Genomic DNA, 17,487 nt, shown 5'->3' on the forward strand with positions numbered 1-17,487 from the left:
TCTGCAAAGCTGCAACTTGGTCTACACCACACACATTCGCAAAGCACTATTGTGTAGATGGGTAAGATAAACAACAAGCTAGTGTGGGCCAGGCAGGTTTAACTCTTTCGATGCTGATGACTGAACCGCTCCGTCATCATCTGCGGTGGCGCTGTGCTGATGACTGAGCGGTTACGTCAAGACCCGCTCGCCGCGCCTGCGCGGCACGGATTCTGCGCCTGCGCTGGGCGTTCCATTGTGCGGGCGGGGCCATGACGGAACCGCTCCGTCATGAGCACAGCCCAACCGCGGCTGGTGAAGGAGCGGTTCTGTCACCAGCATGCGCCCGCCGCATGGCCGCCCCGCCCCCTTAGCGCTGTGGCGGAATAGCCGCCGCAGCAATGTGGTTAAAAACACTATTTCAAACCACTGCAACAGATACAGGTTAGCCACCGCTTGGGAGATAACTGTTATATAGTTTATGCTAAAGCATATGATCTACAGCTCATATGCCTCAAACAAAAAATGCTACTTACCCAGTATGCATCTGTTCTTGGCATATAGAGCTGTAGAGCCATATCCGCCCACCCGCCTCCCCGGTACCTTTATCTGTTGCAGTATTATCTTACTTAGATACACTATACATTGACATCCCTTTACTACTTTTACTAACTCCAACCTCACCCTTACGGCAAAACAATCTGAGGATGGAGTCGATGCCCATGCACACTATCACCGAAAGGAAGAGCCACCTACCTAATGACTGGAAAGGCTTCTTCGAAAAAAAAACCAAAGTGCAAACATACGGACCCAACACTAGATGGCGATTTATGCTAAAGCATATGGCTCTACAGCTCTGTATGCCAAGAACAGATGCATACTGGGTAAGTAGCATTTTCCTTCTTTGCCAAGTCCAAATCCCTCCAACACAGACCCTGCCTTCTTACTAAAAAGGCAGGACCCATCAAAGGGCATATGCATGAGGGAGGCCTGTGCATCGTCTGAAGATCCAGTTAAACACATCCACTTGTGGCTACAAAGTATGCCACTAGTACCAACTGCCCTCCACAGGCAATCCGTGGTTTCCAGAACTACGTGAACAATATTTGGCTGCGTCCTGTCCATCATGAATTGTCTGAGCCAAAGAAGACTGCTGGAAGGATCTTGCAGGACGTGTCCAATGGCACATGCATGTTGCTACCCAACAAACAAATTGGATTTACATATCGGCAAGCATGTTTTCCTCTGCCGGCCTAGCATTGCAAACGCCACAAGCCTCTTGGACCCATTGTTTGGTGTAGTAGTTGGAAATTAATTCGCATTAACCATACTGGTCGAGGCCTGCACAATAATGTTCTCTGGAATGAGATGCTTGGTAAGAAAATGAAGACACCAGTCTGTGCTTTACATGTGTTTACAATGTGGGTATTGTCTAATGCTTAAAGTGTCTTAATATTGTTGGTAATTTCATTGTTTGATTTTGTTTGTTTTTGGTATTAATGTGGAATGTATATTGCTGTCAATAAGTCATATGTTGGTGTGAAGTGTTTGGATTGTATTTTTATATGTGTTTTTATATATGTTTGTAAATAATTTTCAGCCCTGACTGAGTTCTATAAGTTGATGGAACAAAACTCGTTGAATGTACTTTGTTGAAATTGATGGGCAAAAATAAATAAAGCAAACACAAGGAGATGATGGACGGAGTGCTGAAGCTTTTCAGACACTCAGCCCCAGTCACAGATCTAGGTTAAATCCATCATCGTTCTTTAGCTCACTTTGCCACTCCAGTTTGGACCCAGCCATATGCTAATCAGTCTTGACCCTGTGCCTCATGGGAACAGTCCAGCCAAAACTGCCAGGCCAGGTCCTCCCTGGACTAGAAACAGGCATCCTGGGACTGGTTTCGGGATAACATCCCTCATCAGCCAGGCTAGTTTGAATCCAGTGGCAAAGTGAGCAAGTGACCCACGTCTGGGCATACCCTGCCAACTTAGTGCAAACAAGGCACAAGGTGATGATGTATGGAGTGCTGAAACCTTTCAGACACTAGCCCCCAGTAACCGATCTGGGTGGTTTAAATCCATCATTGTTCTTTAGCTCACTTCACCACCCCAGTTTGGACCCAGGGGTGTTACCCCGAACCGGTCCCAGGATGCATGTTTCCGGTCCTGGGAACACCTGGCTTGGCAGTTCGGGCTGGACTGTTCCCAGAAGAACCATGTCAAGACTGATTTGCACATGGCTGGGCCTCAGGATGTGTGCCATGTTGTGTTTTCACAATGGTTTGCACACGTTCATGCATCCTGCTAGGGCTGGGTGCAAGCAATTTCTGTGTGGGTCCCTTTTGGTGGCATAATACATGCTGCAGCCCTCAGGGACCCTCTTCAGTACCCATGACCTGTGTACCAGGGGCACCATTTACTAAGGACTTACATGGGTACTAAAGTCCTTCCCAATTGGTGAGCAATTGAGCATGTCTTTGCTTTAGGGAAAGAGCACTGGCATTTGGGCCTTGGTTAGGACCAGGGCCGGACTGGGAACCAAAACCGGCCCTGGCAAAGTGCTCGGCACGCCCCCCTCCCCCCGGGGGGTTGTGGGTGCCGCCAAACTCTTTGCCAGGGCCCGTGTTCGTCCGATTTTGTTACAGGGCCGATTTTGCAGCTGCTGCAAAATCGGCCCTGTAACAAAAACGGCCCCCAGGGGCCCCAAACCGGCCCCCGCCTGTGCGGCGTACCAAGGGATTGCCCGGTGCCCGCTACGGCCAGTCCGGCCCTGGTTAGGACGGACCCAGTGCACAAAACATCAGTGTTGGGAGCAAAGAGTGGGGGTTACCATGACATAAAGGGGCACTTTCCTACACAATTCTGATGCACATTCTTTTTTTTTTTTCTCAAATCTTTTTTTAATTTTATTAAACAATCTCGACATCATGGTACATTATCACAATGATTAATAGGTAGGATACAGCAGGTTACAAAAGAAGGAGCATATGAATACAATAGTGCATATCAGTGGAAGTCACGGGGAGGGTGGATCGTCGTCCAAATCGCGGGGGGAATACAAATATCCCCACGATATGCATTCCAAGGGGCCCATATCTTAGACCACTTCTGGGGGCAGCCCCGGGCCACATAAACTTTCTTTTCCCGTAGCATACTCCAATCAAGATCTCTTTCCCAGTCAGTAACTGTGGATGCATGGGTGGCCCCCCAGAGCTGAACTATATTTCTTTTGGCGATCATGCAAGCTAGAGTGAGCCAATGTGAAGCATGTGTGGTGAGGTCAGTTGGTTCCCAGATATTAAGGAGGCATCTCGGTGCTGTTGGCTTGATTTCGACCCATAGTGTTTCGCTCATGACTGCATGCACTGCCCACCAGTATTCTTGGATTAAGTCACAATGCCAGACAATATGCATGAATGTGCCTGTCTGTGTGCATCCCCGCCTACATGATTCGTCTGCCAGCCCACCCATGTGTGCTAACTGGGGCCCAGTCAAATACACTCTGTGAAGGATTTTGAGTTGTACTAGGCGGAGCCGCGCCGGGATAGCAACAGTCCTAGGGGAGGAGACTGACGTTTGCCAGTCCTCATCATCTAGTTCGAACCCATCCCCAGTCCACTTCTCACGCAGTGCCAGTAGTGGGTCGCCTATATTGTTAATCAGCTTCTGAAACACATTCTTGTCCTTGGGATTGCTGCATTTACTGTAGAACTTCGAACATGAAGTGGAACTGTCTCAGAAATGGCCTCTGGGCTGTGTCCACGCATGTGACTGGGATCAGGATCAGGGCTTACACGAAGGCCACAACTTCTTTTTGTTTTTAGCAACATAAAGCTTTGCCTCCTGGTCTCTGATTGCTTTTTGGTGCATGAGGATGGATTTATCAAACATCTCAGAGTTGTGGCCCGAGCCTAAACGCATATCGTGCATGTCCTTGAACAAGATCTGTTTCCTGCAGTTGCAGCTTTGTTTGATATATGTTGTTTTCCATGTGGTCATCATTTCCTAGTACACTGGATTGAAATAGTTTAGAAGTCGTTGGAAAAATGACCAGGTTGGGAGCAGATCCCCAGGTCCTCATCATAAAACACAGAAGGGAAATGTCGACCAGTTCCGAGGCGCACTGGACCACAAGGCAGTGCTGATGTAAAAGTTTTCTGTTCCAGGCTGGCGTCTGGGGCATGTTCTAAAAAATAAAAGGAATCTTTGGTTAGAAATTTCCATAAGAATGTGTCTTTGAAGCCAATACCACTTATATGTAAATGTGACTTTATGAAGAGCTTTTGCATATGCTGTCTTTGAGAGTGCTATATGAAACCTTTTTAAGTCTTGGGCTCAAAGCTAAAAGGGCCACCTTTGCAGTTTGTTTTCTGCGAATCATTGTTAAATGTCTGTTTACAGGACACACATGCGTTGTGATGGCTTTGATGGTGATGTTCAAAGGCACATGAGAATTAAGAGTCATGATCCAGTGACCTCTGAGAAAGAGCTTCGAAAAGTTCGGTCTTTGAATAAACGCTTTTATGAATGTGAGGCTAGCATCCCCGAGAGGTGAGTAGAGCATCAGAATCTAGGTTTTATCTTGAAGAGAACTCACACAACTTTCCTGTTTTTAAATTGCCTACCCTTGTACCCCTTTTCATATATGAAGACTGAGATGATCTGTTCTTATTATAAACTATAGCATACATGTATTTAAAGTCGTTAGTTGCATTGACCATTTCCTTATTAAAATAAGTGATACACACAAGCATACAAGTCTTCTTTTTCATACCACCTTCGAAATGGACATACTTGCAGCTAGGTATTTCATAAATGGTTATATTTGGCTTTAATTTTCCTTTCATATTGCACACGTTTAAGTTGTTGGAAGTTAAATCGTTTGCCAAGCACTTCATAAAAAGACCTAGTCATATCTGAGTAACAATACTTCTTACCAACTTCAGACATTGCAACACACAATGGCATCAACAGTTACAGGAGCAGATATTCAGCCAATCAGCCAAAAACATTGCCTGCACAGCCACCCTCTGATCCCTCACAACCAATCAGAGCACAATAAGAGGAATTCCTCAATCCGAGCACTACTTACATACACGAGGAAATGAGGATCAATCCCCAAGCAGAAGGAACATCATACCAGGATTTGTCCCTACAGCTGACAATGTTATGATAGAACCCAAACAAATGAGGGTGAAATGACATAAGTTATCAGTCAACATTTTTGACATTCAGAAGGCTCCACAACAGACAAACCAATGTCTGTGGATAAAATATGTTATAAGAAAGGGTCTCTGGTAATTTAACTGCATTGGCCTTCCTCAGGCACACATGTAGGGCTTGCTACAGCCTTTATGACTGTTGAGGAATGTGCATCTTGTTTCCTAGGACTTTCTGTTATGATGAATGAATTTCTTTGTGCTCTGGGTATATCCTAATGTACTAGCTGGAGCTGAACTAAAATGAGCTTAGCATATTTGGTAATTTCTGAAATTGTTAGACTTGTAACAGTGAGTAGTTTGCTTCATATTGAAGTCTTCCTATACAATTGATGTTTGCTTTCTGTTAGTTTCAGGTATGTTATTAGTGGTCTTTGATTTTGTTGAGATTCCTGGGCCAAGAATCTGGACCTTTCACCTTTAGTGTTTGTGAGATCCCAAGGATACTCTTGAGATGCTTTGCAGAGGCCCCATAAGGTCTGCAACTTTTTTATAGGGTCTGTTTTAGATTATTGAAGTTAGGACTGTTGTGTTATGACCTGGGTGTTCTTGTGAGCTTTGGGTCCCATCCATTAGGTTGGTGTGTGAAGGCACACAGAGGCACACAATCATCAGCTTCTGTGACATCTTGCCTCCTCTCTTTATGCATTCTGGGCAGCCCTTATGTCACTACCAGAGGTTTACACCACTTTGAGTTCACTATAAGTGCTACTAGAAGTTTTAGCCCTGACAGCAGAGTACCAGACCAAAATGTGGGAACACAGTCTGCCTCCATACCAAGTTCATGGTGGCAACTGCTCTTTAACCAGGCTGTGGGTGACTTTTGATGGCCAATCGTAGTGCAGTGGCACAAGCTTTTCCTGTCTCTATGCAAAGATGGAAATATATATTAACACAATTGGTGAAATCTGTATATTCAATCTGTACCTTCATATTAGAATACTTCACTTCCCCACGTAATGTGTCTTGTGTGAAGGTGAAAATATGTAAATGTAAATGTAAATGTATTTGAGCTTATATAGCGCACAGCTACCCACAGTGGGTGTCCCGGCGCTTGCTTAGGGAACCCGTCCTGATATTCCCCTGTGTGATAGCCCCAGCAGGGTATCCACAAGGTGAAAGTCAGGCATCCCGCCGCGAAGGGCCGTTGTGGAGATTAAGCAAGCTATTGCCCAGAGTCGCAGAGTGTGAACCCATGAGTCGAGAAGGCACAGGAGCGAGAATGATCAAGTCCGTGGAATTTTTAGCCCAAGACCCGCCGAGGAATTGAACCCTGGTCCAGGACCGATCTCAGCTTCCGGGTCTGCCGCCTCTAACCCCTGAGCCACACTTCTCCACTACTCCACTACTCATGGACCATGTGCTGTCCGAAATGTGTCCTCTGAGGGAACATCTCACATGTCCCATTGTATGCTTATTCTCTCCATAAAGATTAATATTATTTTCAGTTTCTCTTTCCTTGGAGCTTGATGTCTAGGTTGCAATCAACATTCAGTCCAGAGACCTGCTCTGGAGCAGTGCAAGACTGAAACCTGTTTGTCCGCCTGGGAAGTCTAGTCCCAGATTATTTATAGTAACCTTCCCGCTCCCTGGCATTTGGCAACTGGCTCTTCAATGTACATGCCGCTGTCCATTAGATGCTCCACCATCCTTCAGCATAGAAAGCTCAGAAAAATTCCTATAAAGATGCATTATGTTTGAGGTGCTAAGGTTATGAGATTTGAATCTGGCATACCTTGCAACTTTGCCTTGACTTTAACTCAGCAACTCCAGTTTGGGTAAGTTCTAGCATTAGGAGCCAGTACCAACTACTCATTTGGCCTTTGGAAGCAACTCTGTTGCCCTAGCTCAGATAATGATGTGTGAGGCAAAATGCCTTTTGCTTATTCTACCAAGGCTGTCACTTTTCCCAGGTACCAGAGATGAAAGTTGAAGCTGCTGTCTCTTGTAGGAGGACAAATAGCTGGATTGCTGTGTTTGCAAAGGAACTCCCTGACTTCGTAATTGGTCCTAAGCACCGAATTGTCACTCTTTTGAGTGGGATCACCAAGCACTTTGTACAAGTAATTATGCTGGCACGTGAACGTCCCCTGCATGATGTAAAATTGTGTTCCATGCCCTTTGTGCCTGATCTTCATACCTAGGATCATGCTTTAATTGATTTTTAGGCATGCCCTACACTCACTAATCCCAAGAGCATGTGGTTACCTAGGTGTGGCCTTTTGACAGTGAGAGGTTTTGAACCTAGTCCTGAACTGGGAGGAGAGAGAACCAAGCTCAATTTTATAGTGACAGCAGACTATCGTCCTAGTCGCCGGTTTCATTCATGGAGTATGGTCATGGCAGCATACCATGGTTGGTGAATTATAGTGACATGCGTGTACCTGTGAGACATGAATGCACGCTTACAGGCCCGTTTATTTTCCCACTGCTCCTCTGCACAGGAAGTGACATTGCTGGATTTCCCATCACCTATCTCCCCAGAAAGTAACATCACTGCATTTCCCATCCTTCATCTGCACAGGAAGTGACTTTACTAGTTCCCCACACCCCCACCTCCCCGTCTACCTTTTACTCCTCATTCATCTCCAGGCTTATTTAATGGCGGCTGCATCGACTAGGTCAGTGGACGCACACAGCTGGCACGCCAAAGGCAAGCTCATTTGTGCCTGACCCTCGCTCAATGCCATGAACCCTGGGCCTGACTGTACCCACTGATACCTTGCTGCGCTTCTCCATGCTCTTAACTCTGGCCACTGCTTACCGCAGCGGTTCCACTCTGTACTACACAACACAGAAGGAGCGTTCCAGTGCATCTCTTGCAAGTTCTCATGCACTCTCCCACACCCTACACCCACCACTCCCACACCAACACCAACACCAACACCAACAGCACCTCACTTGCTCACAAACCAGCTATCCACTCACACAGACCAATGACCAACCAAACAACATGCCACACTCATCCATGCTTTTGAACACATGCTCTCTCACCAAAGGTGCTACGAGATATGCAGCCTAATGCATGACCTTCCTTCGAATCTACTCTCTCTCAATGAAACACGGCTAACCCCTCCTTGGCGCAGGGCATCACTACAGCCATCACAGCATGCTAAAAGAGGTCATTGGGCAAGACCATCAGCACAAGCCCGGAATTGGAGTCCCCATCATTTTTAAACATACCATCAGCTGCACCACCTACAAGGACACCTCCACCAGCTAGATGGAAAACCTCATGTTCAAGGTGAGCATTACAGCCAACTTCTCCCTGGATTGAACTCTAGTATACAGATACCAGGAACCCACACAAAAAAAAGTTTGCCAGAGACATCACAGACTTAGTCGCACACATCATCAACCCAGCACCTTCATGCTCCTTGCAGATCTTAACTTTCCGCACCGACCCAAAGTCTTCAGCCCTTCTAGAAAACCTCACAAACCTTGGCCTCCTCCAGCACCTTACCAAACCCACCCACACAGCTTGGCCCTGATTTTCTCCTCAATTAGCAACATCAAGGTCGACAATCCAGCAGGTATGACCTGAACAGACCAAACCCTTGCCAGTTTTACCATACCTGCCCTTCACCATCACAGACCTCACACCTCTGGAACTGCCTGATACAGCTGGGTAAGCACTGGCTGGATAACATCAATGACCTGCTGAAAGCCATAAAAATATCAGCAGCTGGATCATCAGACCTCAGGCTGACAAAACACCACTAAAAACAGCTGGAGCGCAATGGGGATCACACCTCAGTATAAAACATGTTCAAATCAGCCCTAAGGCGCTACCACAAACAGATATGGTACAAAGCTCTTGCATATCGCTTTGTTGCCAGTAGTAACTGCAATAAGGAAATCTTTGCCATCATTAAAGATTTCATAACACCTCCTGCTGCCTCCAGCAACATCACCCCCTCACAAGACATTTGCAAAAAGCTCTTGGAACTCGATAAAAATCACCTCCATATACAGCAAAGGCGACCCTCCACCAAACCCAGTCATCTGCACATTTCAACTTCCTATAACTGCTGATTAATTGACCCAGACCTCATGACCTGCCGTCACTACCATAAAAATTGCTGCCCCCCTTGAAGACCATCACTTGGAGGCTCCATCAGATCCTTGACCTCACCACACCTTCACCAATGGACTGCTACCAATCAGCGAAGCACTAACACCCTCAGTGCCTCCATCAACTCAGCCACATTCCCGAACACCTGGAAAAATGCCTCTGTCCTGCCCCTGCTCAAGACCGTACCCAGCAAAGCTCTTAAAGAAACTAATCAACTGATGCCTCACTGACGAGCTCCTTGACACCACGCAGTCCAGCTTCAGGCCCAGCTAAAGTACAGAAACGGCACTCATCGCCACCACAGACTACATACTCGTGATCTTAACAGAGGAGACACCACAGCGCTTCTTCTCCCGGATTTCTCTGTAGCATTTTACACCATCTCACACCCCATCCTCATCCGACGCCAGCGAGATACTGTCATCTAAGGATCCGCTCTTATTAATCTGCTCCTTCTTAATGGATAGAGTGCAAGTGGTCAGAGTGGTATCTTACTCCTTGGAATCACACAAACTCATATGCGTAGTGCATCAAGGTTCATCATTAAACCCAACCCTCTTCAACGCATACATGATTCCTCCGGCCAACGTCATTCATACAAAACAACAACATCCTCACTACTCAGACGATAAGCAACTTATACTCTTCCTCTCAGATAAGATGGTCTCCGTCTCCTTCTCTCTCTCTCTCTCGCTCTCCTCTCTCTCTCTCTCTCTCCCTTTCTTCCTCCCTCCTCCCTCTCTCCCCCTCTCCCCCCTCTCTCTCTCCCTCCCCCCCCCTCTCTCTCTCCCTTCTTCTCCCTCTGTAAGCAATGGAAGAGAGCAACAACCCTATATGAGGAATGGTTCATGAAAGTGCCCGTGGTAATTGACCCTGGCATAAGGATCCATCGGACAGGGACTTGCTAAGCAAGTTTGCTGAAGAAATTGCAGGACTGGCAGACCAGCAGTGCGACCTTCATCATTTATCCCCATCATAGCCCTCCAGCAACTGGGGGCGGTGTGTCTGTGTGGTAGGCACTGAAGCAGGGATAAGTGCCAGCTCGTAGTTTGTGTGCCCTATTAGTGGACTGTGTAAAGCAAGTGAACTGCAAAGTGTGTTGTTTGGTCAGAGCCAGTCTTGAAGTTAAAGTGACCCGAGGGGTGCCCTGTGGGCATCTCGTGAAGAATCAAGGTCTTGGCCTCGGCACTAATTGCCGAAGATATCATCTGGCGATCACCATGCCAAAGAATCCTAATCTGCAAGTGTGTGGTCATCATGCTTAAGAAGCAGCTCCAGGTACTCACTGGAGAGTCTGAGTGAGCTGTGTTGTGGTCTGTAATGCCAGAATGATCTGGGACCTACAGCCTGCTGCTTGGGAGTGGGCCTCCCTCGAATGCCTTCGCTCCTGCCACAACTCTCTGAGCAACGCACTCAATGCTGGCTGCTGCACGGCTCATGACAGAACAATGCCTTGTGCTGCCTGTAGGCTCCTTTTGCTGGTAAGATCCTGCTGCCATAGCTGTGGCAGAAGAGGCCCAAGGTGCTACTGCAAACTTGGTAAGAGACTGAACTAGTCAAGGCCTAACAGGGAGACCTTCGAGGGACAGATGAAGGGCTAATGGAAGCCCCTAGAGCACAAAGACTTGCACCTGTGAACCGGGTATTCGTGCAGCGATTGTGTAGTGGAATTGTATGTTTTCTGTGTAATAATAAAGTATTTTTCTTTTATACAAAGTGAAGCACTGAGCAGAACATTGATCTTGTTGCACTGCTATGAACATGGTGTTGATTCTCAAGCCCGAGTAAACCTGTGCACCCAGTGCTAACCTCTCTGAGAAGCCAGTGATTGCTCACCCTTGCTACTACTGAGAGTCCAGTGCGGAAAGGGATGTACTTGCCTAGTTTGCAGTCATAAAGGGGCAATCCCTAGAACAGCAGTGGTAAAAGGCCTAAATATCCATGTTCTGGTGCAGTATACCCTGCTTGCCTTGTGGACTCCTGAACGGAATCTGACATAACTGAACAAATATGCACTTCTTTTTTTTTTTTTAAGCCAGTTAATTTAAAAAATGCCAATGAAAGGCCTATATTGGGCAATTCTCAACCACTTATTATGAGAAAGTAACCTATTTTAATAGAAATATCGCCACTAGAAAATAACATAATTACTAGAAAACAATTTCACCACAATTTGTAAAGGAGGGTGAGAGGAAATAGGAACTATGTAGATTTATAGCCTGGAGTCTGAAAGGCTGGGGACACTGGTGCTGCTCCTTTAAGGAATAGCATACCACCAGTATCTCCTCTTACTTGTAGGTGGCAGGTGAGCCATTTCTTTTTTCCAGCAAGTGCCGCAACAATCCTAGAGCTAAACCTCTTTTTTGTTTCTTTTGTTTTTGAATCTTGCAAAACATTTTTTCCTACTTCACAAAATGACATCTCTTTCCATGAAGTCCTAATTGTGACAGAAGACTGATTTAATTGTCTGCCTTCCTTCTCTGCTTCTGGACACCTGTGACGTCTGTAAGATGTAAAAAAAAGCTCTTAGAAAATAGAGTGAATATCAGGCTTCATGGTCTTAAGGAAGAATTGCACTAGCATGAATTGATTATAGATCTGATGGAATGGTAGATTGTGTTCCCTCTTCTCCCCTCCTTCCACCATCTCCAAGGAGCTCCTGTTGAGAAGACAATAAATAAAAAAAGGCCCCTCGATGTTGGGACCCAATAAGTTGAAGATATCATTCACAACTTGCTTGCTCTAGAGGGCTGCCTTGACATCATAGAGCGGTAGATTGAGAAAACATTCAGTGCTGCAAGATTCCTCTCCAAGCATATCTTTTGTCTCGCTTGTTAGTTGGTCTGCAAGTTAAAGAAGAGAAGTATTCCACATATGCCAGACTCTTGATTACTTCAGGACTTGTCCACTATTCTTGGAGATTTCCCTTTGCCTCAGTTAGTATTTTAGACCATGTAGACTTTTCAGTTTGTGTTAATTTTGCTTTCTGCAACACATGTGCCTGCTGTATTCATGACAAAACCTCAACCTATTCCACCTATGGTGCCTATGCCTCCTACACCGACCCCGACCCTACCATACCCTTCTACTGATGCTCCGGTGACACAAGTGAATACTCTGAAATCTTCAAGGCCCATATCCAGAACATCAAGAAAGTGTTATAAAAATGTGACTAGACATCACCATTCAGCGACATTCTCCTTGGCGTTGTTACTGTTGACACCACTCCAGGTCTCCTCGCTGTTCAAGGTCAGAGAATTGTTACAGATCAACAAACTCTCTTCTCATCAAACCTCAAACCGACTTGTTGTTCTTTTATACTTGTTCAGTTCATCAATATTTTGTAACCCGTTCAATTTCTGCAGCTTCCTGGGTTACGCCTATTAATGATATTATCACCTTCAACGAAGTCTTGGTAAGAAATGCTGATAAACTGAACATACTAATACAAATGCTCCAAGAAAAGCCTTTAATCATTTTTGAAACAATACATCATCGATCTTCTGATTGTCCTTTGCTGTCCTTGGGTACATGTTTTCTTCTGCCTCTGATGAAGTTGTCTCTAGCTTCAATTAATCCAGCTTGGTTTTCTCCAGGATGTTTGCCGAAGTACACACATCCCTATCGGTACCCTTTTTTTCCTGTGCGCAGACCCTCTCCCTAACTCTGTTTTAGTAGTGGTGGCAAGAAAACACCATCCCATATCGCCATCCTGTCCAGTGCCTCCTGAAAACGAAAGCAGAAAATGTGACCCCTTTGTCAGAAAATGTTGTGAAACATTAGTGACTGTCATAAAAATAGTTTCAAGTAAAGCTCCCAGAGGTACTTGAAGGGAAGTGATGGTGTAAAATTAAGTGATTAGTGCTGCTGAATATTATGCTGACTTGGCTGCCCATTGCTATTGTCATGGCCTGGCACTTCGTCTGTCTTCTTGGCTCTACCTGAGCAGTTTAAAATTGGGAGCAAAACAACAGATTTTAAGTCATACCATTCGCTAAGTTTGGGCCCAGGTCCATGTGGGTGCAGAAATGCAGTGCATGAAAGCTGATACACACTTTAGGGATTGGCACAAGCGAGGCTTAAGGAGTACAGGAAACATTTGTACAGATCTTTATAAGAGGCATTACTAGCAACAGTGTTCAAGCTCCTCTGTGATCGCAGTAGTACCATCAACGTGCTTTTAATCTTGAAAAAACTCGAAAAGAAAAAGGCAAACACCAGCTTCTGATGGAAAACAACCCAAACAGTCTTCTCTTCCGTTCACAACTCCATTAGGGGATCATCTGGTTGAGTAGGCGAGGAAAACATGCACATGTATGCTGAATATTGTGCATAATGACTATTCTCTAGCTTCACATCATCTTCTCTATCCCTTCTGCCAAAGAAGACATTTCAGTAGTATTGATTTTATTTTATTTATTTTTAGAGTTTTCTGAGGCGTGCACAAGACCCAGATTAGGGTATCAGAGCGCTTTACAACAAAAGCAGAGTTAGTGTTAAACCTTTTGCTAAACAAAGCAGAGATAGTATCAAAACATTTTTTAACTAACTTTGGCAGGTAGCAGAGACGGTACTAGAGATGTTTTGTTCAGAGCAGTGGGAACAAGTTCGAGTACGTGTAAGTCATAGAGGCCGATGGTGTCATTAAGGGGAGTGTTGAGAGAAGTTTGAAGAAGTGGACTGGAACAGTGCCTTGCATGTCAGTGAAATAGCTGGTGTGCTAGTAGGGCCCCTGACAATGAGGCAGGTGTGGAGTTAAGGGAGGAATTTGCTCATTAGGAATTTAGCTTCCCTTTTGAATAGTGGTGTAGAAGCGATTTTTCTAATGCATGGAGGTAGTGAGTTCCATATTCTTGGCGCCGCTCCAGAGAAAGCTCTGTCTGAAGGTTTTTTCTGAATGAAGTGAGAGGGTTTCAGGAGTAGGTTGTCAGAGCTCCTACAGTGTCTGTTTCCTCCAGATAAAGTGAGTTGCTGGGATAGGTATTAGGGGGTGTTGTGGTGAAGAGCTTTGTGGGTGATGCTGGCCATCTTTAGGTGGATTCTAGATTCGTAGGGCAGCCAGTTGAAAGCCTTCGGGTGTGGTGATATGTGGTCAAATTTCCTAGATCCTCTTAGGAGTCTTGCTGCTGTGTTGAGATGGGCCTTTAGAGGCGATGTAGAGATTTTGGGCAGTCCTGCAAGGCTAGTACAGCCGTACTCCACCTCGACATGACTAAAGCCTGCACTGCAGTTTTGAGGTCATGGTTCTCGATGAATGGTTTCATCTTTCTGAGATAGCTGAGGTGAAAGCAGGAATTTGTAGCCACCAGGTTGATGTGTGTATGCATGTTAAGGTTTTTATCCAGTGTAATTCCAAGCGATTTTGTAGAGTCCCCCCAGAATTGGTGTACAATTTAGAGCAGAGATCACCTTGGTGCATTCCTTTATCTCCAAAGAGTTTTTAGGGGGCGGAGAAGATTAACAGAAATTCAGTTTGTTGCGAGTTTAACTTCAGGAAGTTGGTCGTTAAACAGTGTAGGTTTTTCTGAGAGCTTGATTCATCGTCTATTGCTTCAATGGAAGTGATCTTGTTGTAACGTTGAGTGTCGTCCGCGTTCATGTGATAGGAGATAGTCGCCTGCTGTAGTAGTTCGGTTGGAGGTTCAACATAAAGGTTGAATAGCACTGGGCTTAGAGTTTCTTTGTTTGAAAGTCAGACTTTCCTAATCAAAGAACCAATGGAGCTGGGCTCTCTGCTCCAGATAGAGAATTGAGTCTACCCCTGTTAATTTCTGGTACCGTAAATAGGACTGGATAACATGTAATTCTAGATCCGTAGGACACCAAACAAAAGTAAAGAAAAAAATGTTTTGGACGTTGGTGCTTCACCGGATATACCCCAACCCTCATCAGCCTGATCATTTGAAAGCATTGAGTTACTTGACTTGAGGCGGAAAAGGTAGTACTTTATACTGATGATGGATACTTCCCTGCAGAAATCAACACCACAAACCTTTCTGACATGTATGGCAGTGGTTGCAGCATACCTCATAAAAATGGGAATGTGTGGCTAGCCTTATTTGAATGACTGGCTTATAAACCTATCAACACCTCAAGATACCCAATGCCAATACAACACAACTCTGAGTTTCATCAACTGGATCTTTGTGTGAATCACACCAAGTTAACAACAATTCCAGTGCAGTTCATCCCTTACCTGCGAGCGCTCATAGACACGCTATCCGCCAGAGTGTATCATTAAGAGGATAGACTCTATATTCTTTCCTTCAGGAGTGTCAGAAGCTTCTAAGGATGAAACGCCCAACGGCCACCACATTTATGACTTCTGGGTTCAATGGCTTCCTGCATTTTTCTGGCTCCAAATGCCTGTCTTCAAATGAAATCTTTTCAAAATTATGCCTAAAAGACCAGTGGTGTCAGCTCTCAGGTAGTTGGGAAGACAAATCGACTCTTTCACAGACAGTAGTCCAACCCCTCCTTCCTTGGTGGTGCTGATCGTCCAGTCTTCTTCAAAAGTGTCCCTTTTCAACCAGAGACTCTTTCTCAGACCATCATGACCAATGCGTCGCTGTTGGGTTGGGGAGCCCATATGGATGGTCTTAGTTAAAAATTGGATTATTGGTTGAAGGGGGTGGGAACCTACTACAAATAATCACAATCCTTGTCAGGGTGAACCACAAAAGTCACTCCTGGTGCAAGTCTCTGGTTGCGATGACACACTCCTTTGCTTTGTGCAGGGAGAATGTTAACAGAAATCCTGTCAGGCACTGAGTTCTTCAGTATGACAGCTTCCAAATGCTAACTTCACAATGGGATGCCGCAAGGCAACTTCATTGCCCTCCAGATTAGTGCTTCCCACCGGGCATTCTTGAGGCAGTACCGGGTACACTAACAGGAAGTACCTTGACAGGTTCCCAGGGTCTACAATCTTTACTTCTTGGAGGTCTGGATCGCACAACATGGGGCCAGTGCCCCTGTGGTCGTGCAGTCTGTTACGAGCACACAACAGGTGCAGCAACACGTCTATGGTGGCTTCAGTCAGTCAGGCTGGCCAATCGGGCACACTGTTCACAAGTGCCTTGGTAGCAATGACTGATAACACATGGAAGCTGTGCAGCCCTTAAAAAATGCTACAGCTTCTCTGACGATTGCAAAGACTGCTCGGCAATCTTGATCACCCTAGTGAAAGTTTTAGTTTCTGGTGGGTGGGCCCCTGCACCAGGGTCAGCTGCTTTAATCCCATCCAATGGTCAGCTCCTCCTGAAGGGTGCGGCGCGCCCCATCCCTCTTTCCCCCTTTGATTCTGGGGACAAATTGGCAATGTTTTCCCCAGATCGTACTCCAGGTGCTATCCACTCTCCATTGGGAAGCTATATGTCAGCAGAAAATACCACTGAATGCACAGCAGTCCTCCGGCTACTCTGCGGAGCACCCTCTTCTTGGTTGAACAGAACTGGTTACTGGAACAACATGCCCTATTTAAAAAAAAAAAAAGCAGACACTGGTGTGGATTCTCTGTCTGCCTTTACAGAACCATTTTGGGTCGGCTTCCCTTTCATGTGTCAGGCTTTTGAGTGATGTTCTTAACAGAAGGGCTGTCTCCAGTTTGGAACATCCACAACAGATGCTCAGAGACGTGTAAGCAGTGTGCACCTTGACTATCAATAGTCGCATCTGACAGTGAACAGGAAGAGAAACAATGGGCTGCTCCCTTTCGTTAAGATTCTTCACTCTCTGGCACCGATACAGCAGTCCCACCCATCACCATAGCCATCCACCAAATTGAAGACTCAGGAAGACTATTCTGCAGCCCTTGATGTCTGAATAAGGACCGAATGGAATTTCAAAGGGAGCGCACGCCACCTCCTTCACAACTTCATTGTCTGGGTTCCCTCTCTATAGTCTCAGGAATTTCAGCAATATACTTCCACTGTCTGGAAAAGCAACCTCCCCTTCATCTTAATGCACATGAACAGGCAAAAGGCTTCCAAAATTTATCTCACAGGCCTGTATCACTCAAGCACTCATACACTGTATACCAAATCCACTGGCACACATGCATATGTCCAACGACACAGGATTCGACTCTAGAGTTGGAGGTTCAAGATTGGCAGCTGAACTTTATTTGAAAGGACCAGTATTCTGTCATTCAAGTAACACAAGTAAAAAGGCCTTGTCAGTCTAGAATTACTACAAAACAGTATGCTGC

General features: G+C 45.7%; 1 protein-coding gene across 3 annotated transcripts in view; it reads left to right on the forward strand.

Moving 5' to 3' along the window:
* The window catches only part of NKAPD1 (NKAP domain containing 1), a 172,646-nt gene that overhangs the window by 97,588 nt on the left and 57,571 nt on the right, over nt 1-17,487 (forward strand). For all 3 annotated transcript variants that reach the window (XM_086957186.1, XM_086957188.1, XM_086957187.1), the window contains one exon: nt 4,386-4,535. In XM_086957186.1, the coding sequence (XP_086813312.1) occupies nt 4,386-4,535 (150 nt within the window). The remainder of the gene's footprint in view (nt 1-4,385; nt 4,536-17,487) is intronic.

The sequence above is a fragment of the Lissotriton vulgaris genome, chromosome 2_1, assembly GCF_964263255.1.
Source record: "Lissotriton vulgaris chromosome 2_1, aLisVul1.2, whole genome shotgun sequence".
Taxonomy (NCBI): Eukaryota; Metazoa; Chordata; class Amphibia; order Caudata; family Salamandridae; genus Lissotriton; species Lissotriton vulgaris.